Source organism: Anomalospiza imberbis, chromosome Z (genome assembly GCF_031753505.1).
Source record: "Anomalospiza imberbis isolate Cuckoo-Finch-1a 21T00152 chromosome Z, ASM3175350v1, whole genome shotgun sequence".
NCBI lineage: Eukaryota > Metazoa > Chordata > Aves > Passeriformes > Viduidae > Anomalospiza > Anomalospiza imberbis.
This window is the reverse complement of record NC_089721.1, coordinates 70,729,094-70,755,544: the sequence shown is the minus strand read 5'-3', so window position 1 is coordinate 70,755,544 and position 26,451 is coordinate 70,729,094. Positions and strand designations below refer to the sequence as shown.

The following is a 26,451-nucleotide window of genomic DNA, read 5'->3' as shown; positions in this document are numbered from 1 at the left end:
TGTTTTCCATTTCTGCTTTTATCTCAAAGAGGAAGATGAGCCTTAGGCACAGCACAGACCAAGTGTTTTGTCTCACTGCCAAGCCTTTTTTTCCAGGTTTGGCTTCTGTGGAGCAGCTGTCAGAGCTGAAGCAAACTCATAGAGTCCCCAGTGGGTACCAAGCTGCTTCTGACACCTTGGTGTTACATTCCCTGTTTTCTCAGCAGTGTTGCTTCCACACTGCAGGGTCTCCCACTCCTCTGCCCTCTTGCACATGGTGACAGGCTCCCTGACTCTCTCAGAATACTAAAACATTCATCTTTTCCAGTGAAAGAACCTCCTCTTTCAGGGGGATGCCCCTCCTTGTGTCGTTTCTCCTCATGGTAGCAGCAATGTATGGAGGTAGCCACAAACAAATTACACATTATCAAATCTGCACCAAAGCTCACAGGCTTGGAATTTAACTAAAATTACACCATTCCACCTAAAAAATCTACTAAGTGTTAACCAAGTCTTCTACATAGAAAACCTTCCCAAGTTTGAATCAGACTACTCAGAGTCCCTAAACTCATCTGTGTAGGGGTTGGCAACCCACACCAAACTCAATGGCATTCCTGCATATTGCAGTGTTTGTTGTGATTTTACAATTTCTGGGCTTGAGCCCCCAATATTTGATGCCAACTTGCCAGCATCACTAATTAGTTTCAGAAAAGTAGAAGATTTTCTGGAAGCAGTTGTATACAATTTGTAAATATGAAAATGTGAAACACAGAAAATCTAAGTTCTGCTGCTGACCATGGGTTATTATCTTACAGTTCAGACTTACTAATTTCACTGGATTTTACTGTATCACAGCAGTGGTGTTTTTATGATTTTTTTACTGAGCTTTAATATTTTCAGAATGCAGTTTTAGAAGGGAATAAGAACAGTAAATTCGCCAGCTGGAACAAAGTCATACCTTGGCCCTGAAGGTGAGAAATGTCCAGGCCCTCCTTGAGGCGAATGACAACTACACCATACTGAACATCAAAGGCATCACTGAACAAAAGGAACAAAAATAAAATATTTTAAAGCTTTTTCTTTTCCAAATGAAAAATGCACCCTCCCTGAACAAATTCCAGTGATTAAGCACTGCTGTTGGAAGTCCCAAATTATAAATTTGTTTTAGAACATCAGTTTCAATTCCAAAACATTAAATGAGTATAATTTTAGGAAAAGTAATATTTAGAAAGTATACCTATTCCTTCTCCTCCCTCTCTCTGTAAACACTGATTAAATAAAATCTATATGAACAGGTCACTCAAGTTCTGCACAGACAGTAAGATCCACCAAGAAATTTAGACTTTTATCTCCATCAAAAAAGGGATTCGAGTAGATCTTTTTGATCTGAGAACTAAAGATTTCTGACATCTTTCCAAAATGTTTGGGTATTAAAAACACCTAAGATGATGCAATTTAGTATCAAATTAGTTGTAAGTTAGCTATAATGTGCCTAGTTCCATTACATCTGATAAAGGTGAAACTCACTCCAGTCAAAAACAGAGGCAGAACTTCATTACTGTAGAGAAGAGAAAAAACCCTGAATGAATTGCTGAATAAAAGTGGAGTAAAATTAGTAACAGCCCCAGCTCCAAAATATAAGGCAAGAGAAAGATGAACTTAACCATAACATACAGTTTGCATTAGTCATTAATCACCACCCTTTACACATAAATAACTTGTTCAGTACAAACAACCATAAATCAGAGAACTCCCTCCCATATCATTTCCACAGAAGAATTTCTAAGAATTTCTCAGGATTTCACTAATTAAACACTTTCCTTTAGAAGAAGTAAGACTTGATTAGAAATGTTTGAAGTATCACTGTATTCTATAATAAGTGCAAGAAAAATTGAGTTTGATTTAAGATTTGTTTTGTCTATTAGTGAGCATTTTAATTTAATTATTTAATGTGTTAGATTTGTAGAGATTAGATGTGTTTCTATTGTGTGCTTCAGAAACTTTTAGTTTTCCAGAAATACATTCATGTGACCTGCAGTTATTACCTCCTGAGGTTTCTTTAGGGATGTGGAGAACCACATGACTTGCTGACCTTGACAGATCTTCCTGCAAAAGCCATCCCAAAATAAAATAGGGAAAAAAAAGAAAAACTAACCAACGTGTTTCCTTATTTTTCCACTCTATTTGGTGCACCTGCTTTTCTCTTAAAGACCTACGTGAGATGACTTTTTTTGGTCCTTTACTAATATGTGCCTGTAAAGCCTAAAGCCCCATCCTCTCTGTTTTAGAAGCATTTTAAAAGAAAATGAGAAATATAAAGCACAAAGGAAGTGGGTTAACCAGCACTTCAGCTGAACACAAAAACCCCTCTGTAAGTAAAATAAGCATTGTTTTTTTTCCCTTAAGTGTGTGGGTAGCAGCACAAGTTACTCTTATTAATTTTTCAGCCACAATTGGTCTGTCTGTCAGTACTGTCAAGTTACTCTGGGACTTCCCTTCCCTTCTCCCTTCTGTATTAGCCTGGGTGTCAGTGCTGTGTATCTTGTCAGTAAAGTACTTCTCCTTCTCAGACAGGAGCTCTCAAACCTCAGACCTCTACCACAACTCTTTTTTGATACAGAAAGTTATTATGGAGATTTCTACTCTGCTTAAACTATACAGACTTGCTTATTATTTTCCATATCAGAAAAATGCCAAGGTGTCCAAGACTGCTGAATGGAAAATCTAGGTCCACTTGGAAGAGACTTCATGTAACAAAGATCTTTCTTACTACCAAAAATACTGAAACAGAACTAATAGCATGAATTAATAACTAATAGAATGAATAGCAGCTAAAACATTGTATTTTCTACTTACTGGAATAAATTGATATAGGTTTCAACATCTCTCATATCACCTTGTCTCCAGTTTTTCTTAAACCCAACAACAAGGGTGTTAGGTCTCATTCTACCCAAACCAGCAGCCTAAGAAGAATAAGAAGTATTTTATAAAATTGTTTTATAATTGTATATAATTATAATTATATAACTGACACAACTAAAGGTTCTTTTTTCTGCTTCAGAGAATAATAAAGTAGTTTTCATCAAAGCTTTAAGATAATTTTGCAAAAGCAATTAATTTCAAAGCATAAAGCCCCTTCCAATTTGGATGTGCATCTTCAGAACTTTAACTTTTTTTAAAAAAAATACCTGCATTAAGTATTGTCCTCCATCCCTCAAGTCCTCTGCATGCACTGGTGCATAGAAAGCTTTCATCTTGTTTTTAATTAGCCATCGCTGATATTTAGCCAAATCAGTTGATAGTTCCTTCATGGCTTGCCTCCGAGGACCCTTTCAAAAGAAGAAAATAGTAAGAGGGGAGGGAACAAGAATTAGGAATATGAAAAATGGGAGTCAAAAAGCACCTCCCAATTTTTTAGTCACTGCTAGAAACAAATTCAAATTCAGAGAACCTCAAAACATGCTTGCACACTATCAAACACACCCCTAACCACAAAATACCAGGCATTATCAGCAGCAAAAACTGAAAAACTTTTACCATCTTTAGGAAGAGGGTTGCTCAAAGTTTAGCAATCTTGTTCCTGCAGAGCACAACCCTCTTCCCCAGGGGGTGGGCATCAGCTTGTCCTCCAAAGCATTAATATATTTTTAAAAGAAAAGGGCTTTGTAAAAAAATATACACATATGCAGGATGACTTAATATTACACTTTATGGGAGTCTTTGTATCCTGCAGTCAGTCACCTCCTCTTTAAACACTTCCTTTATGTCATTTCTGTCGGGGTGAATCTTTTGTGTTCCTCCTAGACATCAAAATGCAGAATACAGGACAAGGAATAATCAAGAACACAGCAGCCCAGTTTTTGCAGAAGGATACAGACTCAACCAAGTTGTCAAAGCTACTGAAGAACGAGGCAGCGCCATCCTTCCTGTAGGAAGTAATTTTGAATAGGGAAAGGATATATGCTCCCAAAAAATCTTCAGAGTTGCTTTCCTACAAGAAGGATAACACAACTCACTCTTTTCTATATAGCCCTTCCCTGAAGGTAGTGATCACATCTCTGATATCTCCCTAGCATTACTCTGTTTGTCCTTTCATATTCACTGAAATATTAAGTTTATATAGACAGAAATGAAAAGCTCTTTAAGACAGAGTATCTATGTGACAACTGCATTAACTTGATTTGCTCTAATCTGTTCATTAGATCAGAAGCAAATCATACTTGGTAAGTGTAATAAACTTAAAACACATTTAAGAGTAATTCCATGCTTTTATTCAAAGTCTTTCAGGAGTGTCACCAGCACCCTAAGCTGCTAACCTGTTGAGGAGCTGCTCTCCCTGTCTGTGTCACTTCTGAAGGTATTGAAGACCCCCAGTCCCAGGACACAGCCCTGAGGGACACCACTCATCACCAGCCTCCAGCTGGACATGGAACCATTGACCACAACTCCCTGTCTGTGTCCATCCAGCCAGCTCCTCCTCCACTCAACCCTACACCCTTCAAACCCAGGTCTCTTCAGTTTGGAGATGCCAGTGTCACACAGGACTGTGCTGAAGGCCTTGCAGAAGTCTGGGTAGGTGACATGTGTCAGTCTTGGATTACATCTGTTAGTCACACACTTGCTTAAATGTTCTGAGTGATGTGACAGAAGTTTGGCCTTAAGATATGAAGCAAAACCACACAATTCCAGTGCGGTAAAATGCTTTTATCTAAGTTTTATCGGAGATGCCACAGCCTCTCTGTAGCTAAATGGAAGTTCTGGTACAGATCACTGTATGGCAGCAACTCTACATCTCAATCAACACAAGTCATGACAAAATGATTCTGAGGAAAAGTTACTCGAAAATTATTTCCTTCTCCCCATCCCAAAACCACTCTTAAGTTTGCCACATAAGACACTAAGTAGTCAGAACTGTTAGAATTTTATCCTTGCAGAACAAGCCCCTCTGCAAAAACATCCTCACTTGATATTCTGAGAGAAACACCCAAGGATACTAAGTGAACTATCTGGGGTTGGTCAGAAAGTGAAGAGGAAACTTGACAATTAAATTAATCTGATAACTGAAGGAATAAAAAGCTACTTGGAAGGTTAAAAGCAAATTTTAGCTATTGGTTAAACTGATATTGACTTCCCTTATCAAGAAGGTTTCTTTTCTCCCAGGCTTTTAGGAACTCTACAAGGGAATCAATATCCCAATGTTCACTTCAATTACAAGTAAAGGTCCTTCAGCATTTAAGCATCAAATTATCAAAGGTACTAATTTTTTACAGATTTTCCCCTGTAATACACCTAACTGGCATAGTGATAACCCATACATTAGCAAAACTTACCAGTAAATCTCTTTGTACACTTTTTAATGTCTAATGATGCTTTCATTTAAAGGAAAAAACCAAACAAATAAACAAACCAAAACTTAAACATTAGCCAGAAACAAAGTCAAACAGGTTAAAAAAACCAAACCAAACCCCAAAGAAGAGAGAAGAAAGAAACCACCAAGGTAACTTTATAAAGTAAAGACAGAATAAACTTACCATATGTACATGGCCACAGATCATCAAGCCCACATTCTTGGTGAAAGCATGGACAAGGTGAAGCAAAGCAGGACGTGCATTTGGAGCACCTGTCATAATTAAGCACTGAGGTCTAGAATTATGAGGGGAAAAAAGAAAATTGGAATTAGAATTAATCTGGAGTTCTGGGGCTTTTGTATTAACAGAAATGTTTCTTCCAAATATTAGCCATAACAACATATTCATCACTGCAAATGTAATAACCTCATCCACTTTTATAAGACTATGCTAAATTAAGAAGAGATAGTTGTTACCCAACTGTCAGCAGATCTATGACTAATTGCATAAAAATTCAGTAATCCCATTAAATCTGAAAATCTACACATTTAAGAAGTCCAAGAACAGATTTTAGATAAGACTAGGTCAGAAGGATTAAGTTTTTCTTCTCCACTGATAAGTCACATCCCTTGCATTTTGTAGCTTATATTCTTCTGTGTCCAGCAGAAATACTGAAATCATCTGCTCATTTTTACATTATCCTCCTTCAGAAGGCAAAGCCAACCTAGTGCAAGTAATTCAAAGGCATCTTTTAAATCAATTTTAGAAGAGGAAACTTTTCCAAACTTCAGAAGTCATTACAAGTGATCACTTTTCATCACCATCATAATTAATACGTGGTACCATATGAATCCCCTGAAGTAATCTCTCTCAATCTCTTTAGCTGCTCCATTTCATTTTCGTGGGTGCTTTGTTGAAAACTCTGTTGCTGCCAGATTCTTCATAACCTCAGAGGATGGCACCTGTACTAAGAATCCCACTCAATCTGTAATTCCATTTACTTGGATGCATCACAGGAGATGAACATGGCCTTAATGAAAACCTTGACAGCAAGCCTTGCGACAGCAGCCTAGCGAACACAGAATTTGCTGTCTTTGAGTGTTACCTGAAGTTTTTCACATGATCTTCCACTCCTGAGAGGCGAATGGAATGCTGCAGTGCATTCAGGTAAGTCAAGGCTTGAGTTGAGGATCCCCAGTTCACATCTGTTCAAAGATTTGAGGTTCCAGTGTGTTATTTACAGTTGTCTGTTGTAAAGCGTCATGATCACAAAATGAATGCTGGACACTGACTAAACCCACAGATTTAAGCTACACCTTGCTACATTTTACACAATATTAGTCAACAAACCCTACAGCTTAATAGGCAATTATATTTAAAGATAACATTTCTGTAGAAGTTTAAGCAAAAAAGTTAAGGAAGGGAGTAACTGACTTTTATCTCCACATTTCAAAGACCACAACAACTTCACAGTCAAGAGAATACCACCTGAGGAAAAAATGCTTGCTGAGTTTATTTTATACCACAGCAAAGAAAAAACTGAATCTCAAAACATTGCCTAGACAAAGTCAGATACTTTCAGTGGAAAACTGCTAGATTAAGCAGATCCTTTAATATTGTTATTCTTATGAGGAAAAGGAAGACTCCACTATCATATTTTTCCTCCCATACACATCTCTTGATAGCTGCAATGAATTTACCATTTTCCATATGCACCTTTTCCTCCAACTATCATTCAGACATTTATGCCTAAGTGGCATCTTCATAATCTGGGAGGAGGGGGAGCAGCAGTGACTATGCAGGAAAAATTCCATTTAATTACAACTAAAAAGGCTGAAACAGAAATTTAATCTAGTGGTCCAAACAGAAAAAAGTAGCTGGGTTTTTTCCCTGCCAAGGCCATCACGTTTTTCCCTTCCTTCTCCCCAACCACAACAAAAAGAAGCCCCTGTACATACCTGGTTTCTTGTAAGTGACATAGATGTAAAGCCCAAGAACTATGACATAGGTTAGAAGTGCTGCCCACCAATTAATGACGAACATTACAATGCAGCACAGAATAGCTCCAATGAGAGAAATCCACATATTGTAGTATTTGAAAGCAGGGCGCCAACCTAGTCAAAATAAAATTTTGGAGGGTAGAAAAAAGAGGGAGAAAATTAATTTAAACAACAGTACATAAATTTAAACAACAGTGCAAAAATTGCACTTTTTTTCCCTTCCCTGGTATTCTGCATCCATTACATGTGAACATCTGAGTTACAGTGACGTACAAAATGCAGACTGGCACATTTATGCTTTACATTTTCCAACACCTTTCAAATGAATTTGCACCCTTCTCACACAGATATGTAAATGCTCCTAATTCTGCCCCCTAAAAGCACAGCTCAGAAGGGAAGTTTGAGGATGCTTGTGCCAGTATATCTATTGAACCAGGCTCAGGGAACTTTTGGCAACAGCTTTGCCTGACATTCGAATTTTCCTTTCAAAGGTAGGAAAGCATTAATCATCTCACACCTCATTTTCTTACATACTACTGTTTTTAGTTGTATATTTTTACTGTTTTCACACAGAAGTTCTCACTACCTGAAAAGGACAGATATATCCAACAGAACTTGGGTACTTCAAAGTACTGGACTGCCAGTGTTTTACATTATTTGCTACGAGTTTATATAAAATCAGGTATACACACCTCCACGAACACATCCCAGATTAGCAAGTGTATTAAATATAGAGTTACTGAAGTTAGAACTGTTGCACAAACTGTTATACCCACCCTCTGAAAAGAAAAATAATAAATCTACCCTTTCAGTAACTTAAGAAGCTTTTAGGGAAGTTATTCCAGTACAACTGCACATGGACTGAGTATAAGGTACATCTGTTCTGCAGGAACCAGGTTTTGGCTTATTCCTGCAGTTTAACCCACACTGAAGACTATAAAAATGGGGCAATACCACCAGCAATTCCTGTTTGTTCTTGTCTGGAAGATGAAATACATTAACAGAAACTGAAGACAACAAAAAGGGTGGTTTGCCAGCACCAGCCACTGAATTAGCAAAAAAGCTTTCTTCCCGACTTTCTCAATAAACTCTGAATTATCTCGTGTTCCCTCAGCTAAGATGACAAAATTAGTAGCCCCCAACCCCTACTGGATCACCCAGTTGTCAAAATTTCAGAAGACCCATGAATACAACATATTAAGCTTTTAACGCCAGGAGTAGTTCCTACCTGGAGATTTTGCAAGAGAAGCATGGAACACAGAGAAGTTAATCAAGGCATATGAGGCCAAGAAGAAATTAGAAATAATTGGAGCAATGACATTCAGTTCGGCTGTAAAATGAAAAAAAAAAAAGAAAAGAAAAAAAGCCATTATCAAAGGTATCACCCAATGGTTTTGAAGATTACAGAGAAATAATTCTGCTACAAAGAATCTTATTTTTTTACATACTCTAAAGAAATGCAGTTTACCTTTTTTGCTGACAGAACTTTATGTCAATGATCTCCTATTCACTAAGTTATCTTTTTAACAGTTAGGAAGTGTAGCTTTCGGCTTCAACAATATAAGCAGTACCAAGTGTTGTAGAAGCACTTTGGAAGCACAACATACTTTCTCAAGATCATTAATTGAGAAAATTGTATTCCCAGAAGGGCTTGGATCAAACAGTGCACTAGTACACTGGGTTCTGAAGAATGCCAGGAGATTTTAATATTATAAACCAACACCACCACAATAGTGATGCTTCATCCCCTTCAGTGAGAGGGAAAAGCCTGATGCTCTCTCATGTCCTTGAGGCAGCATGGTACAAAACATTTCTATGTGTATTGTCACTATCATTAAAAAAACAAAACAAAACAAAACAAAACAAAAAAAAAAAACAAAACAAAACAAAACAAAACAAAAAAAACCACAAAAAAAAAACCACAAAAAAACCTCAGTGATCAAAATGCAGAGAGTGTGCCATGGTAGTCTGCAAGCTTCTAGTTGCAATCAAGCTTCCAGTCAGCATGGAAGCTCAGTAGGGACCCCATAGGTGTATCTCTCCTCAAGCAGATGTGGAGGAAGGAGGACAGAGCAAATTGGGAAAAGAAGTTAAAAGCACTGGCACATCTGGACTCATAGATGGACACAGCACAATCAGTTTGCCACCAACAGAGAACACATGCAATTAATTATACCTAGAGAACCTTTAGCTACAGCAGTGTCAGCCCTCAGCTTTGCCATCTGTAACTTAACAGTTACACATTTGCACATTTTAAATAATATTGCTCATGTAAGTTTGTATTTTACTGAAGCTGTCATTACTAAAAATCTGAAATAAACTTTCATATTTACAAGATGTCAACACTGTCTCAGACAAAGGATGTATTTCTACTGACTGACAGCACCTAAAGACAGATACCTATGCTTAAAAAGAGAAGTGCAGTTAAAATTCACTGCAGCTCTTGACAGAGTTGTATCTAGGAGATAGGAGAAAGTAAGCCGCAAAATAACCAGATTTAGAATGCTGGCTTAGAATTAAGCTGTGCATTAGATCTCTAGGACCCTGTCATCAAGAATACAACATGCACTGGAATGCTTTCTAAATGACAAAAGGGGATTGAGATTTACTAAAATTTCAAACTGACCAATTAGTATGAATCCAAGAGCAATTAAAAATGTTAGAATATATCCTCTCAGAGGTTCATTGTTCTTCCCATAGCCTTTAGCAAACATCTGAAATCCTGGGTAAATGTTGTCCTTGCACAAAGCCTGAGGGGAAAATTGAAAAAAAAAAAAAAAATCAAGAGTCAGCATGCATTTTGCTCATGCCATCTTCCATTGCATACTATCTTTCTGACCACTTCCTGATAGTTTATAACCATCATGGACTAACAATTGTATTCTCAACTGTCTTTGCATCTTGACATTTTGCATTTCCACTATTCTGTCCATAAGTAATGTCCTCCTGCAAGAAGCAGATTTGCTTTTCTGCAAGTAACTGTCTATTTTACTACTGCCTTACAATCACAAAAGTCTTTTTTTACAGACTGTATTTTCTCAGGAAGTGGAAAGTTTGCCCAATATACACACTAGTTCTCTGCATCAATACAACTGACTCCCCACTTAGCTTTTTTTAACCCAATTAAAGACAGAGGAGATTCAATAGTTAAAAAGAAGAAAAAGCAAAATACACTCAAGAACCTCAAGAAACTGTTCTCCCATTCTAAACAACAGGCAATTAGAACAACCTACTGATGTCATCTGATATGGATCATGATGGCAGTATGTCAGAGTCCCCTTCCAAAAGTCATGACTCAAAATTAATTATTCTTCAAAATATTGCTCTTTTCTTCCCTTACTTACCTGGAAGATCTTAGGGGCACTCACAAGAGATGCTAATGCAGATGACAGTGTAGCTGAGAAAATACCTGCCGAAATCAGTGGTGCAAATCCTGATACCATGCTCATGACCTGAAAAGCAATTTTTTTTTTTTAAATACGTAAAAAAGTACACTACACAAACGGATGGCACCACTGACTACACAAACAGGAAAAAAAATACTACACACTCTTCACTTAAAATCTGTCTGAGTATCACGTATTCATATAAATAAATGAGACAGATCAGGCAATATAAATGCATCCTGATTTCAGGACAAGAGGTGGTGGCTTTTCACACAAAATAATTTGAAGCTCAAATTATCAAGGGCAAAAGTCTTCATGGGCTCATAAGAAGATTAGAAGGAAGTAATGGAAGAAGAAATACTTTGGAAGGTGTTACATATTCCAACTAACCTACTGCTGACTAACATGGTCTCAGAATCCCCAGGTGATTAAATATGTGAAAAACACTTTTCTCAGAATCTCCATCATTTTAAGTTGGGCTTTTTTCCCCCCAGTCAAAACCAGAAAGTCAAGACAAACTTGCTTCCTATCTCCCCAAGATCAAATCCCAGCACATCTCTGTAACCTCAGTGACAGAAGTCAAATGTAAGCTGGATGAGTAATGAGCTGCTCCCTTCCAGTACCTCAAGGAGCCTCAAAAAAAGAGTGAGCTTATAAAAAGTGAGTGCCATCCCTGTCCATGGCATGTATCTTAGAAGATCATCTCTAAGGTCCCTTTCAACCTAAACCACTCTGTAACTCCACTCTTTTACAGATTATTTCTGTACCATAGCTGCATCCAGCCTTGCATCTGTCACGTGAATTCAGATACACAACTGTTATTCAACAGTTAATAATTAAAAAATGTTCATGGTTTAGCAGAATACTTTTCTTTACAGAAAGAAAAAAGCTGAAGTTGCTGTAAGACAGCCAGTGCTGAAGAATTTTAGTCAAGAGACCAAACTAAGCAGGGTGCTTTTCAAGCACAATGTGGTTCTACATCATTTGCACTGCTTACTTGCCTTTTTCACCCTGGTAATCTCATTTAAATTATCAGAAGAGTGACGGAAGGAAAGCAGGAAAAACATGCAGAAGTCTCCTGTTTTAAATTTATTGTCACCTGAAATTGTAACATCTTGCTGTCTAAATAAATCAGAGATTCTCACACATAATGTATAGATGACTGATGAAGTTTTGTTCACTAGGGCTAAGTTCATGGTAAAATTTAGTGGATTTCTCCAGACCAGACTGACAGTGACAGCTGGGACTCTCAGTCAGCTGAATCTGTGCACTACATCAGGTTTCACAAATCAGTCAGTTCAAGGCGTGCCTTGCTTGAAAAGAGAAATTTAGTAAATGGAGGTTACAAAAAATGAGAGTAAAGCATCTGTCAAAGTAGTGTAACAAAAGAAGGAGAGAACTTCCTAAAGCCTACTTGCAGGTTTATAACCAAAAATAAAAAAAGACATGCTAGGCCTGTAATCATAGAGGAGTAAAACTAACAACACATCTATTAAGCTATCTCTCCTATACCCCAGTTTAATTTAATTTTGTAAGCAACAGAAAAAGTTACAGTTTTAAATGGCAGCTTCTAATAACCCTACATTATGTTACAGAATAAAACTTAAAGGTATAAATGCTTTACTGCTATTGTAGACAGAAACTTTTGCTATAGCAACATAATTAATAAATGCAGAATAATTTTATAGAAGCAGTATGTAAATATTTTTCCCTGCAAGGATGGCTTAATCAATCTTCCCTTATTACAGAGAGAATCGGTGTACAAGTGTCCATTACTTTTCTTCCCATATGTCAGATGCTTTTATTTTGATGCCTTCACTTTAGTACACTTGCCTCAACTTGCTATTTGCTTCTGGCAATTAACTCATGTATTACATTCTCTCTTTCTAGGTTCTGTCCAATTAATGACACTATTTTTGACTATTACACTGACTATTTTATAAATTTGACAGATATCCCAGCAAAGCCTATGCAATTAATATTTGGCATTTTAAAGGCTAGCAAGTTATGCCTTAGGTTAGTTAGGTGACTTTAGGAAGGTTCTCTAAGCTAGGAGAATACAGGGGGGAACCAGATCCAGCAGAATCAGTGTGCCATGGTGGCAAACTCCCCTCCCTCCATCCCCAACACAATCCAGACCTCCTGACCATGAACCAAGGAGCCCACAAAGGCAGCTACCCACAGCACTGAAATTTTCATCCCTGCAAAATCATGCAGAAAAGGGCAGAGTGGCCTTGTAACCACTGGTGTGTTGACGAAGACATATAGCTCCTGCTCATAAGGGCCTCATTATGTTTGCCTGGCATTTACAGTTAAGGCAGTTTCCTAGATTTCAAATATTTGGGATCGTGAAATACCATATTTTGACTATTTAGTTCCTTGGTCCAGCACTCTGTAGCAAAACAAAAATACTGTATTATAACAACTAAGTTTCATTCTACTTTCAACTTTCATCCAAAGCTGGAAAAAATATCTGCATTTTAATTACCCAAAGCGGTAACTTTTTGATGGGAAGCTCTAGGCTGAGGTTATAGAGCCCAGACCAAATTTTTGAAAATACTCTTCTACCAGATGACAGTCTGGGCACAGAATAACTACTGAACAGAAATATCAGAAGCCTGTGAGGACCTGTAATTCACTAACTGTAACAGAAACTAAAGATGGTCTTCCTAGGCAGGTCTGACTAAGCTTGTCTCTCCCCCGTCCTCATTTAGAGTTCCTCATCTATGATTTCCACAGGTAAATCATACCACAAGTCATCCATCTGCTGCCTGAACACACCCAAGCCCTGAGCTGAACCCTGACCCAGCAGAACTTCAGATCAATTCTCGGCCAAAAGAACTGACTGCAGCTCTGAAGGGATGAAGTCATTACACTGTGAACACAAACTAGCACTTTCTGCCCCAGAACCTGCCTGTTTTCAAGCTGGAAGAGAAATACAAGAATCTTCCCTCACCTCAGGAATTAATTTTAGTTTGTGTAATATTTTTTCTCAGTTATTTACCATACAGAAAAGAACCTGAGAAGTGCACAAGCATGGACACCCTCCTTCTCAAACACACCCCTCTCTGCATATGGAAAAAAAAATCTCTCCTTACACCTAACAATCAGAGATACAAAGTTGTGAGCAGTTCAGTTATGAAATGGACAAGTGTCTCATTAGATAAACAGCCTCTCACACAAACATTTTCCTCCTGACACTTTCTGAGAAGACAGAATCAGACTCTTCTCAGAGATGTACAACAAAAGCTGCAAGGATGAGACAAAACCCAGTATTTTTCTAATACCCACTGCCATTAGAAAAATGAAATTTCACTGAGAAGGTTCTCCAAACTACAATAAAGCAGGGGGGTGTGAGGGGCGCTGCATTCTCTGTGCTGCCTCTGACTTTACAAGTGACTTTTCCTAACTGATACCAACTCTTTTTTTCCACAGAGAGAGGCAAGAATAATTTGGGAGGCAGAAATACTCTGAAGTACAAGTAACATTTATATTAAGAACCTTACAATAGTCATGACTTAAAGACACAATCAGAGGAAACCAGTTACAGGCTATTCACAGCTGTACACCTGACAATATGCTGGTTCTTTTGAGCTTAAAACAAACAATGAAAGTCATCAGATTTTGCAAATTGGTCAATCCCACATGAGAAATTCTGATATTCTCTTAACAAAACGAAGTTGATGCCACACAATATACATTATTCCACTATAACAACTTCATCAGTGGATTTCAGCTCAAACTCTAGCCAACATTTTGTACACATGTTAGAAAAAGTTTGGGCAAAGATGGGACTACCATAAACCAAGCTGGAATCAGTGGGCAGTAAGTTCATTGTCCTTGGATTTTTTCAGACCCTTACCAGTAGTTAGTGAACAATTTGTTTGGCTGTGGTGAAAGACTGTGAATTACCCCTTAACTTGTAGAGGATTTTTAAATACTGTAACATCATGTTTAATGAAAATTCAAGACCTTATTACCATTAAAGAGGATGCTGTGATAAATATGTTAAACAGTCTTTAAAAATCAGCATATTTTCTAAAAAACTTAAAAATTTAGCAAATAAATTACTGACAGAGGCTACCTATGATTACTCAGCATCACTACTGAAAAATTAGTATATCTACCCTCACCAGTGAATGATGACATTCAGGCACCTAAAGAAAGCTGCAGCACCAACACCTATATATAAGCAATTTTCTCAGAAAAAGAGTAAATATTTATACCACCTGTGTATAAACACTTAAGGGTTTTCAGCATGTATATACATTCTTTTGCATATCAGCTAGAGTGTACCACACACCTATTCCAGATAAAACTTGTATTTATGGAGGTGAGCATATATAGCCTATGACTTTTTCTAAGAAGCAATCAAGAAAACACAAGCCAACAAATCCAAGGAAAAAACAAAACATTCCAGAACAAAAAACCCAAACCAACCAACCCAAAAAAACCAAGAAACCCAAAAGCAACAAAAAAGCCAAACCAAAAAACCCACACAGCCACCCTAAACACAAAACAACAAACAAAAACAAACAAAAAAACCAACAAAATCCCACCAAAAATCACCCCAAAAACAACCAAAAAACCCTAAACACCAAATCAAAAAAAAAAAAAAAAATCAACAAATCCCAAAAAAACCCAACAAACAAACAAAAAAAAAACCCAAACACAAAACCCAATATACAGATTAAGGAGGAAGTTTTATACCTGGAAATTGTTCATCAGCCCATAGTGACACCCTGCCCCTGCCTGAGACTGACAGGATGAGAAGTCATAGTTGAGTTTGCAGGCTGCAGTAGTGCAATTTGCCAGCTCAGTGACAATGGTGTCGTTAACATTCCCTGTGGCATCTCTAACTACACAAGAACCTACAATGGACACAACAATAAAAAAAAGCATTAACAAAACTGGACCTGAATTTAAGGATATGTGTTAATTCCTTTTTATGTTAGCATAATCTCACAGAGGAACATGAAAATACCACATTTAGGTTTTTTAACATGCTACAGTACTAAGCCCATCTTCACTATGAAGAACAAACACAAACAGAACAACTGCTCCCTTAGCTGAAACAATCTTTAGTTTTTTAATGTATCTGACTGTAGGAAGAAATACAAAGTTTTGGCACAGAGGAAAACCATGTCAGTAGACTTGCAGAAGTTTAAGAGCACAAACTCTGGAAGTGTCCAAGGCCAGGAACATTGGGGCTTGGAGCAGCCTGGGACAGTGGAAAGTGTCCCTGCCATGGCAGGGGTGGGAACTGGGCGATCTTCAAGGTCCCTTCCAACCCAAGCCATTTTATAGTTTTATGACTTTATACTTTCTCTTTTGGTCAATTTTCCTAGAGGAGTACAGATTTGTTTTGTGTGTACAGATGTTTACAGACAGGTATACATTCTGTTGCAGTTGTTTTTCCAGTCACTATGACTCAGCCATTAAAAAAAATAAGTTTCATGAAAGCTTGCTGCAAGGCACTTCCCAATGTTTAAGTAGGCCATCTCCTATGCAACCATGGTATTTTTTCAGTTGGTTTTTTGATGAAAACCAGACACAGTACAATTTGTCCCACATTTTTTTATAATCATCACCTTATATACTGTCTTCAGTTCATCTATGATTACTTTTACTTTTGCTGATCAAGAAAATGCTGGAGAAACAGCATTTCAGCCTGTAAGTGTTAAGAAAAACTAAAGAGTACTAAAAGACCACCAATTCTTCTATTTCATGGGAGTTTTGTCTCATATATGACAAAAAGTAGATTAGACTAAGCATTATTTAACATTCTATGGTCTAATAGTAGAGGTAATCAAACTGTTTGAACACTAGGAAATACTTTCAGGGACTAGAATTAAACAAGGAGTGGGGAAAAGTTGACACAGTCAGTAGAACTCCCTTACTTTAATCTTTTAGGAATCTGAATGACAAGAACTGCCTTGCAACAGAACCCCGTGACAGCTAAGGACCTAAATTAATTACTTGCAAAAAGTAAGGAAAAAGGCAGAGATCTGCTGCAAGTTTAAGTTTATTCAGTAATATTCCTAGGCATCTATGTATGTTGTCTCTCTTCCATTGGGAAAATGAATTCCTAATTAGCAATACCACATTTAAATTCTTGTAAGCCATCAGAACTTGATTAACAGCCCACTGCAACACCTGGTCCCAGTAGGTGGACATTAATTAATCCTTCCACTCCTCATTTCTTTTTTAGTTACTTATTATGCCTAATTGGTTAAATTACAGTAAGTTTCCTACATTAAACACCTGTCCTATGCTTTTCTTGTGAGTATGTGGAGGAGCTGAGGTTTTTTTACTGTTTTCTTGTTTAACTGGGAATACAAAGCTCTGTAAGAGGAAAATGTTTCCCTTTCTTCACTATACAAGTATTTGTCCCATCCACTCAAGCAGTATATAATGGATGTGACAACACACTTCTCAGCTGAACTATTTGTAAATAACATTTTGTTGGTGACAAGATTGCAGTGGCAGGCCAATTATAAGGAACAACTCATTAAATACCTACAGTGCACTATCACAGCCCTCCTCTTCCTCATTTTGCAAAATTTAAACTCAGCTTTGGCAGGACTTTCAGACATGCAATCAAAATATGGCAGAAAGAGGCAGTAGGAACAAATTTAATGTGGGCCTTACTGAGAGAGAATGTAGAAGAGAAGCCAGCCAGGCAGGCTCTGTCCTCAGCAGAAGACACTTAGATAAAAGTAACAATAATAAATGTTACTTTCTGTAAGACTCATTCAGAAGAAGTTTCATTTATTTCTATTATTCTGGCATAATTTTCCCTAAAAAAGTCTTTAGGTCTTCCCTCCTGTGAAAATAAGATTTCAGCTTTTCACAGGAATTTATAAGCATGTTCCTGCCAAAGTGAAATAGAGCTTTGCCAGGCTTTAAGCATGAGAAAGTTTACAACCATCTCTATCAAGTTATTTCCTTAATATATGAATTCCAGAGGTACTACAGCCCTTCAGACTGCAGTTCAGAGTGTTTAATTTTACTAGTGCTGTAAACACCTACATTTTGGCTCTTGTTAATTAGTTTTACTTTCCTAACTACAGGAAGAAGGTCTTAATGCTACTCAGAACTTTGGCTTTTTTTTTTTTTTTTTTTTTTTTTTTGTTAGAGCTCCCCTTGTTCTTAAAGCAATAAATGTAGTTCTTTGAAATGTACTTGCTAACATTTTTTAAGCAAATTTGCCTGTGAAATCTGCCTCCTCATGCCACCTGCATGTCTGCATTAGTCCTTTGCTGAATTATTAAAATGCATACCAATGTCTCAGTTATCTTTCTGAAATAACTGCCTAGCTCTAGCAACAGGATCAGTAATTTTCCTTTTTTCTTTTCTACTCAGTTTAGCCTTCTTACTTACTACAGAGCATAAAAATAGTGAGTTAAATTCAGAACATCCTCCTCCTCTTCAGATATGACTAGTCTGCAACATTAACTAGCCCCTTCAAATCTTCAGTGATTTGCTTACCACTCCTCTGGGACAGGAATAACAGCATTTTTCCAATATTCCTAATCCAGTGGCTCAAAAGGAGCTAAATTTCACTCATGATCTCTGACTCCTGCTGCCTTTTTCTAACTAGCAGAATTCAAAGCGTAAGTCAGTACACAGTAGAACATTTCTGATTAATCAATTTCACGTCCAGTTGGTTTTGCAAACTGCTTCTTTTGTCAATTTTTATACTGTATTTTTCATGTCTGGAAGCTGATCAAAGTATTCCATTAATAAGCGAGTATTAACAATAATTTTAGTCTTGTGTGGGTTGAGGTTCCAAAGGATTCAAATTTGGTAGCAAGAGGTCTACACAGTCAATCTAATTAGGAAATGAGTGTAGCTCATTATGCTGCATAAAGCACAATCACTACAGAGCAGCTATTTGGCAGAGCTACACTCCCACGTTAGCCAACAGAGGCAGACTAGCAAGATTGGTATCTTTGGAAAGGAAGTATCATTAGTGGTAAGATCAATGGTACTCTTATAAATGAGAATTTAATTCAAAAGGCACCCCAAGTATTATGAAACAAGGTCTTTCATACAAGAAAAATCATTATTGCTGTCAGAGACCAGTTTATGTGACAGGAGTAAAAAATATTTCCAATCACACGCAAGAAATGCACATGATTCAATTACAATCCTGTAATCTTAAGGTTACTAGAATTACTTTATGCGTGGGAAAAACACAGTAAACCACTGGTGCTCTACAGCAAAACTGGTATCAACCCCAGGGCAACTTCAGCTCAAGGATTTCAAACAACTGTGGGGTGGGAAAGACTGGGAAGAGAAGACTCAGATCAGTCTGTGATTATTTTTCCTCTTTACACAAGAACATGGCACTTCCAAAAGTGGGTTGATGAGAACTGAAGGCCTTTCTTGGTCTCCTCCCTCAGCTGGGCAATTACTGCTCAAGCATCCTCACCACAGTGCTGTCTGATCATCCTACAGTTCACTGCAGGTATGTGGCTGATGATCATAATCCTCAAAACAATACAAGTGTTTTTTCAGCAGGTATTTCCTGAAAACATGCTTTTCTAATCCAGGGATTATCCCACTGCTAAACTGCAAATCCTTTAACATAAATAACTGCAACAATGAGGCAACACCGATAGAAGTCTTCTGTCATCTTTAGTCTGAAGCAGTCACTTTCTAAGAAAAGCATCAGTTATTTCACGAAATTATAAAACCAGCTGAAAACTGGATCTCCCAACAGTGAAAGCCACAAACCTTCGGCTATTACTTTCCCATGCAGGAAAGTCAATTACATAACGATTTTGCATAACAAATTATATAAAACCATATCAAAATACAACCTCGGAACCAACATGAAAGGATAAAGTCAAAAACATTCTCTATTTACCTACAGATACTGCAATTCCTACGTAAACCAATGTAGTGATTAAGATGGCCAACAGCGTTCCTTTAGGTATGGCTGACTGCGGATCCTGAAAGAAAAATGTCAGTGGACAGTGATGACAGAGGTCAATGCACACTTGAGTGGTCGTGAAGAATGTTTTACAATTCACTACTTACCGCAAGGTCCCCCGAGATATTTGCACCAGCAAGTATGCCAGTTGCAGCAGGGAAGAAAATAGCAAACACAGAAAAGAAAGTTTCCTCTTGTCGGAAATCCGGTCCAAAATTCTCCATGAATATGTCAGCTGCAGGAGAAGATTTAAGTCTGTCAATATTCACATGGAAGCTGAAGTATTAACCCATTCCAGCCACCATCAGACCAGTAAAAAAGCTGACAGTCACAGGACCTTCTTACTGTAGAACATTTAAGCCCTAATTCATCTCTTCAAGTCAAACTCAACACACTAAACTTAAGCAGATTTAAAGGCAGAAAAAATACTTAACACTATAAACCAGCTTTTTAAAATTTTATATTCAGTATTAAGCTGTATTCAAGTTTTGACCCAACTGCAGAATTTAGAAGAAATCAGGAAAAAAGTCTCCACAGTTAAATAGGGCTATAAGATATCTTAGATGTTTCATTTAATTATAGCAGCTTATTTTGCAAAAAAAGGTATTGTTTACCATACTGTAAACTGTTCCAACATACCGTTATAACCAAAGAAACCTTTGGGCTTCTTGCTCTCCAGAGGAATAAATGTTCCTATGACAAAGTCTCCAATTGCAATTATGAGGATCACCAGCAGGACTATCTGTGCCTGAAACACAATGACTGCTGTCAGACAGGAGAACTTGTTCTTTTCACAGTATCAAGTGCTGTGCTATAAAATGTAAATGTTTACTTGATTCCAAATTCAGCTTCACCTTCTCAGCATGTTGGCTACAAAAAAATGAGGAAAGCTGGAGAGAACTTGTACGAGGATTTTTAATTAAGAAATAGGAATAATTTCCAAGTTTTATGCCTAATCAAAAAGGTTTATTATTACTAAGTGCATCAAAATTGTACTTCTAAAGACAAAATGCTTAAAATTACTAATTTCTCTATATATAAGCCTTCCAGAAGGAATGTGTTTGAGGAGATTCAAGAAATTTACATGAAAATAGTCAAATGCAACACAAATGTTACTACTGCATAATTAGCCATGGTCATCCTTTGTCTTAAACTTTAGTATGTGGTTTCTAATAATTTTATTACATCCAGAATAAAACAGCTTTTGTTTCCTATTTTATGCAAGGAAAAAGTTTATTTTGCTACATTATCATGTTCTCAACCCTGACTTAGGAAATTAAATTGCGAACTGCAACAATTGCTTCTTAATTCCTACTTTGAGACTTCTTTTATTACAACCTAGATTTTTAGTCACTTCTCAGCAGAACTATTATGAGCCCTACAAGAAGTACTATGAACAAGAAGTGCTTTAAATCATCCAATACCTCAGAAGTGTGAACAAAAATAAATCTAGGCATTGTAAGTATAGTTCAGGTCTTCAATTTAAATAAGCAATCACATTGCTGGTATCTTTTGGGTTATTTGATTCCTTAGAAAGGAATGCCAGTAGCTTGGGGGAAGTTATTCACAGACCTTTTTCACACCTAGGATCAGGAGTTAATATGCAATATCACTGTGGCATTGTTCATGCCTACAAAACAAAGTTTTCAGTACACACAGCCTCTCAGGAAAACAGGGTGGAAGAGTGATAAACAGAACAAAATGGCCTGGAGCAGATTTAAAAGTCCATCTGAAGAAAACACTTTGTGCCCTCTATTTAAATCTTTGTAAAGCCTCAAGAATCGATGAAAGGGGTGAGGATACAGCTGGGTGCTTACAGAAGTCTTCAATAAGACAAAACATAAACATGAAGTTATCACAGAACAACTGCCACAAGTGGATTTTTCCAGTAACTAAGCTAGGCTTCTCCCTGAAGCTAGGGATGTTTGCTGACTATCACACTTAAATTCCAAAGTCTGAAAGAATGGGTTTCTAAGACTTCAACACAAGGAGCTGAGCAGTAAACACTACCAACTCTAAAAAAGGCATTTTTAAAAGCAAACTTCCCTGGAATCAATCCCAGTCTCCACTTTTAGATCTGGTTCAAAGGCATTATTATAGATTCCCCTGCTCCATTTTCCAAGGCATTCTCTAAGACATAGGTAAGGCATAGGAGAACACCACAGATCAAGACAGAGACACTGGTGTTTTGCTATGCTGAGCTCTATGTTAGCCCACATGAAATGCTTGTTTGACAGGTTAAGCTGCCTATCACTGCTCCCACTTGCCTCTTTCCATGACAGAGAAACCAAGTCTTGACTTTTACATTGAGGACAGGACTTTTGAAAGCTACTCCTAAAATAAGGATGGCACTGCAGCAACACCATGATTCATGTTTGATGTAGAAACATTAAGCAGAGGTATTTTCAGGCAAACTACTGTTATATACCTGCTCATGCTACACAGCAAAATGAAGATACTTATGATTTCCAAGTGGCAGCAGCCAGAAGATTAATAATAAATAATTCTTTCAAAACAGTTCAGAATAAGGAGGTCAGCACTGCTTGCAGTTGGGTGTATACAGAGAGCATCACAAATTCAAGTTATAGACAGTGAAGGGCTTCTACAGAAAGGTAAATAGTTTCTACAGAAGTTCAATTTAGAAGCTCATGTCAAAGTCAATTTCTCCAAGTTCCTTTTGTCCCCAAAAGATCCAAGCAATGCACTCAATCTTCACTCACTTCTAGGATCTCTACTTCTTGAAAGCAACAATGATAAAAAAAACCTCTCTCATTCTGATTATGAATAGCATCACCTTCTTGAAGCAGGAGCACAAGAAACTTACAACACTTCATGAAGAAGTTCCTTCAGCTGCCTCTCAGTGAAGAAAATAGGAGTTATTGTGATAGAAGTTGGGAAGGAAGACCCAGTGAGAGGCTCTTCTCAATTTTTTTTTTTGAGCACATTAAGGACAGATATTCAGAAAAAGCCTACAAGGTACAAGAAACAGAAAGCAAGCTACACTGCCTCATAATGCCAAGCAGGAAACTGGTAAGGCAGAAAAGCTTCTCTGTTAAGACCTCTTCAGTCAGAGCTGACCTAAGACTGTACAGCCACAAGGTGAGGGAACAGGGTTTTCTCTCCTACGCATTCATCATCAATGTTCAAAACCCTTCTTCTATGCTGGGTCTAGTGAATGCATCCCAATGTCTGGCTGCTTCCAGGTGAAAATCAAACCAGAAGAGAATGAAAGAAGCCAGCCCTGTGTTTTTCATCCTCAGAATTTGCCTAAAGTTCACAGTAAGGGAAAATTCCCATGCTGAAGGTCTTACCTTCTCTTGTGCTGTAATTGCCCTGAAGAGGGAAATACCATTAATCTACTTGACAATGTCAGTAAGAGTGGATTATGCTGGAGTTTAGGTTCTCATAGATGCTGAAGCTTCCAGTGAAGTGTTTTAAGATCTGAAATGTTGTTCAGAGCTGCACATGCTAGTGCCAGACCAAGAGCTACTGCATAAAAATCAACTGACTTCGAACGCACCATCATGCAATACTGAATACACTGAATATACTAAAAATAAATCAGGCAGCTAAGGTACAAAAATGGAATCAAAATTATGAAGGGAATAAAAAAAAAAAAAAAAAAGATTCCTTACTTTTGCTTCCCACTCCATTCCTGCAATGGAAATGCCCAGCAGTATAACCACTGTGATAGCCCCTATGATTCTGATATCATTCATTTCATCAATCATCAACGTTCCATTTTCCTAACAAAACAAACAAAAACATACAGTCATATACTTCATCAGGTCAATACCTTCCCTAAAGAACAGCATTTTATTCACTGTAATTTATTAGTGGTTAATCTGCACACCACAAATTTACTGATTGTAAATTCCCTTTAAGGATATAAGTAATTTGGGGTTTGCCTTGTTTTTAGATCAATGAATCTTCCAAATGGAAACGATAAGGGCTGTTCAACCTGGAGAAAAGGGAGCTCCAGGGAGACCTTACTGCCATCATTTAATATTTAAAGGGGCTTACAAGAAAGATGGGAAAAGACTTTTGGATAGGGCATGTGGTGACAGAACAAGGAATAATGGTTTAAAACTAAAAGATGGCAGATTAAATCTAGATGTAAGAAAGAAATATTTTACAGTGAGGGTGGGCAGGCCCTGGCACAGGGCAGCTGTGGCTGCCTCTGGATCCCTGGAAGTGTCCAAAGCCAGCCTGGATGGGGCTTGGAGCATCCTGGGATAGTGAAAGGTGCCCCTGCCCATGGCAGGGCCGTGGCACTGGGTGGACTTTAGAGTACCTTTCAACCCAAACAATTCTGTGGTTCTATCTGGATGGGGGATGGATTAGGTGACCTTGAAACACCTCTTCCAAACCACACTATTTTGTGATCAGATGAATCAAAACCCATGTACTTTACATAAAAAATACATACTTTATATACTCAAACTTTCTATATGAAGTATAAAACTTTATATATAAAGTATAATCAATATTAGCACTGTCATTCCACATACCTTGAGCAGCTCGACAACTGTCTCTGCAAAACCAACAACATACATTGCCACTGCCACAGCATTGGCAAATGCAAAAATCAGACCTATAGCACCACCAAACTCTGGCCCCAGACTTCTGGAAATTAAGTAATATGCTCCTCCTGAAAGGAAAAAAAAACAAATGACAAAAGAGTCCTCTACATGATAGACAGTCACCAGCACTTTAACATTTACACAAGCTAGAATCTACTCACTCTTTATTCCTTGATGTATTCGAAAATTACCCTTAACTCAGTATTTTAGGGACAGACATGCTGAAGTTTCAGGAATGTATTTCAGGTTCTTAGGAAAAGAGACCAGTTGGAAATAACCATAATTCATGCACCACATAGGATTACTGCACTTCAGGTATGCAGCCAGTTCCATGGTTTAAAAACTGCAGAACACAAGCTGCAGTATAACTGGGCTTTTTACTTCAAACTGCTCAAAGCACTTGCACAGTCAAGATCAAGCAACTGGTAAAGCAGACGGCAATAAACCCACTGAAGTTCCAAACTTCCAAGACCTGTTCCTAAAAGCTCTGTTGTTAAAAAGAATTTTCTGCCCTCCAATGGGACTCTCAAGAGCCTGTTCATTGCACTTTTGAGCTGGACAAAAACAACAAATCCCACATGACAAATGAAAATCTGAGTATCTGGAGTATTACAGAAAGGTAAAGTTTAGAAAATGTAGCAAAGGCTTATTCCTCAAACTTAAGGTTAAGCATTCTAGAAGCAACAAAATCCTCAAAGCTCCAGTCTCAAGTAACTGAGTGCATGTTAAAAATTTGCAACAGAAAATGCTTAATTTCACTGCATTAGGCTTCTTGTGGAAATCCTATATATGCACCCAGCCTGGCCATACTCTGTATTTGCTATGTACCAATCAAAAAATCGTACTGTAATATAACATTTTCATAGGAACAATTGTTCCTGTGAAATTCTACAGTTCTTCCAATTCAGTACTTCAAATTTTCTAATGAAGTATTTTTTTTCAAGAGTGACTTAAAAAAAAAAAGCTCCTATACAAATGGGGAAACCTGATATACATCATAGAATTAAAAAACAGAAGGGCATTTAGAAACTAAGCTTGACATAATGCTAACACTCATAGCTGATTTTTCCCCTTTGGGTCTGTTTACTTTGTGATAGTGAGGTTTTTCGCTTCATTTTTAATCTTAATGAACACAGTTTTATAAGCTCCTACTTTAATTTCACCATATTTTTTTCCTAGTAGCAGTCTTGTAATGTCATGAAGCAGCCAGATCATGTCAGAGGCACCAACCACTTCCAAAAATAGCTGACAACAACATATGAACCATGGAAGAGAATGAAAACCATCAGCCTTGGGAAAGCGGGAGTTAACTTTGGAGAGTTACTAGTGTGAAGGTCTGTTTCAGGACATGAACACACACAAGCACACTCTTAACCAACCAGTGCAGCTCAAGAGAATATTAAGACCCTGAACACTGCTGGGTATGTATCCTTAAAAACATTTATATTACAAATTTACACCAATAAAGTTTGTTACAGCACAAAAGCAAGGTACTAGTTCAAATCTAATTAGTAGGCTAGCAATTGACTTTTTGTTAATTAAGAGACTATTAATCACACACAGAACACAAGGAAACCTCTGCTCCTCAGCAGCATTAAAGTGTGCACTCCAGAGTGAAAAATGCTTAAAAACGTCAAGAAAATAGCATTACCTCCTCTTACAAACCCATTTGTGGCTATTGCTGAAGTAGACAGTCCTGTAATAGTTGTCACAACAGTGGCCATTCCAATAACCAAGACAGACAGACCTTTTGGGAAAAGAGATGAAAAACACTGTAAGTCCTGCAGTATTAAGGAGTACAAACTGTCAGCTTAATTTCACTTAAAGTCTTGCAAATACAACACAAATTTACTTTCAAGCAAAAGACTTCCTCTTTCCCCTGTCAGGATACAAATAAAACTGGGCAAAGATTATCTTTAATCAGCAAGGTAAGAGCTATATTCTAGAGATCAATCCAACACTTGGAAAATATTTGCTTATATACTACACAGTCTATATGCAGGGTTTAATAACTAGAGATCAAAAGTTTATCTCTACAGTTCACTGAAGACCTACCAATGTCAATTTTAAAATACCTGCCTTGTACCTAAGTGAAAAAGTCTAAGTAACTGCTTGAAGTTTTTAGTAAGATAAATTACCATAAAAACTGGCAATATTAAGGTAATTTCCTATTCCTGTTTGAAGTAACAGCTCAGGATCAACATCTCTTGTGGA

At 37.5% G+C, this 26,451-nt stretch overlaps 1 protein-coding gene across 2 annotated transcripts in view; it reads right to left on the bottom strand.

Moving 5' to 3' along the window:
• SLC12A2 (solute carrier family 12 member 2) overlaps positions 1-26,451 on the bottom strand; it is a 54,079-nt gene that overhangs the window by 10,092 nt on the left and 17,536 nt on the right. For both annotated transcript variants that reach the window (XM_068177541.1, XM_068177542.1), the window contains exons 4-19: positions 25,889-25,984; positions 24,166-24,305; positions 23,290-23,400; positions 20,294-20,402; positions 19,762-19,889; positions 19,589-19,673; positions 15,424-15,584; positions 10,672-10,779; positions 9,954-10,077; positions 8,556-8,657; positions 7,286-7,441; positions 6,433-6,532; positions 5,511-5,622; positions 3,168-3,308; positions 2,836-2,942; positions 938-1,017 (exon numbers count right to left, since the gene is read on the bottom strand). In XM_068177541.1, the coding sequence (XP_068033642.1) occupies positions 938-1,017; positions 2,836-2,942; positions 3,168-3,308; positions 5,511-5,622; positions 6,433-6,532; positions 7,286-7,441; positions 8,556-8,657; positions 9,954-10,077; positions 10,672-10,779; positions 15,424-15,584; positions 19,589-19,673; positions 19,762-19,889; positions 20,294-20,402; positions 23,290-23,400; positions 24,166-24,305; positions 25,889-25,984 (1,860 nt within the window). The remainder of the gene's footprint in view (positions 1-937; positions 1,018-2,835; positions 2,943-3,167; positions 3,309-5,510; positions 5,623-6,432; positions 6,533-7,285; positions 7,442-8,555; positions 8,658-9,953; positions 10,078-10,671; positions 10,780-15,423; positions 15,585-19,588; positions 19,674-19,761; positions 19,890-20,293; positions 20,403-23,289; positions 23,401-24,165; positions 24,306-25,888; positions 25,985-26,451) is intronic.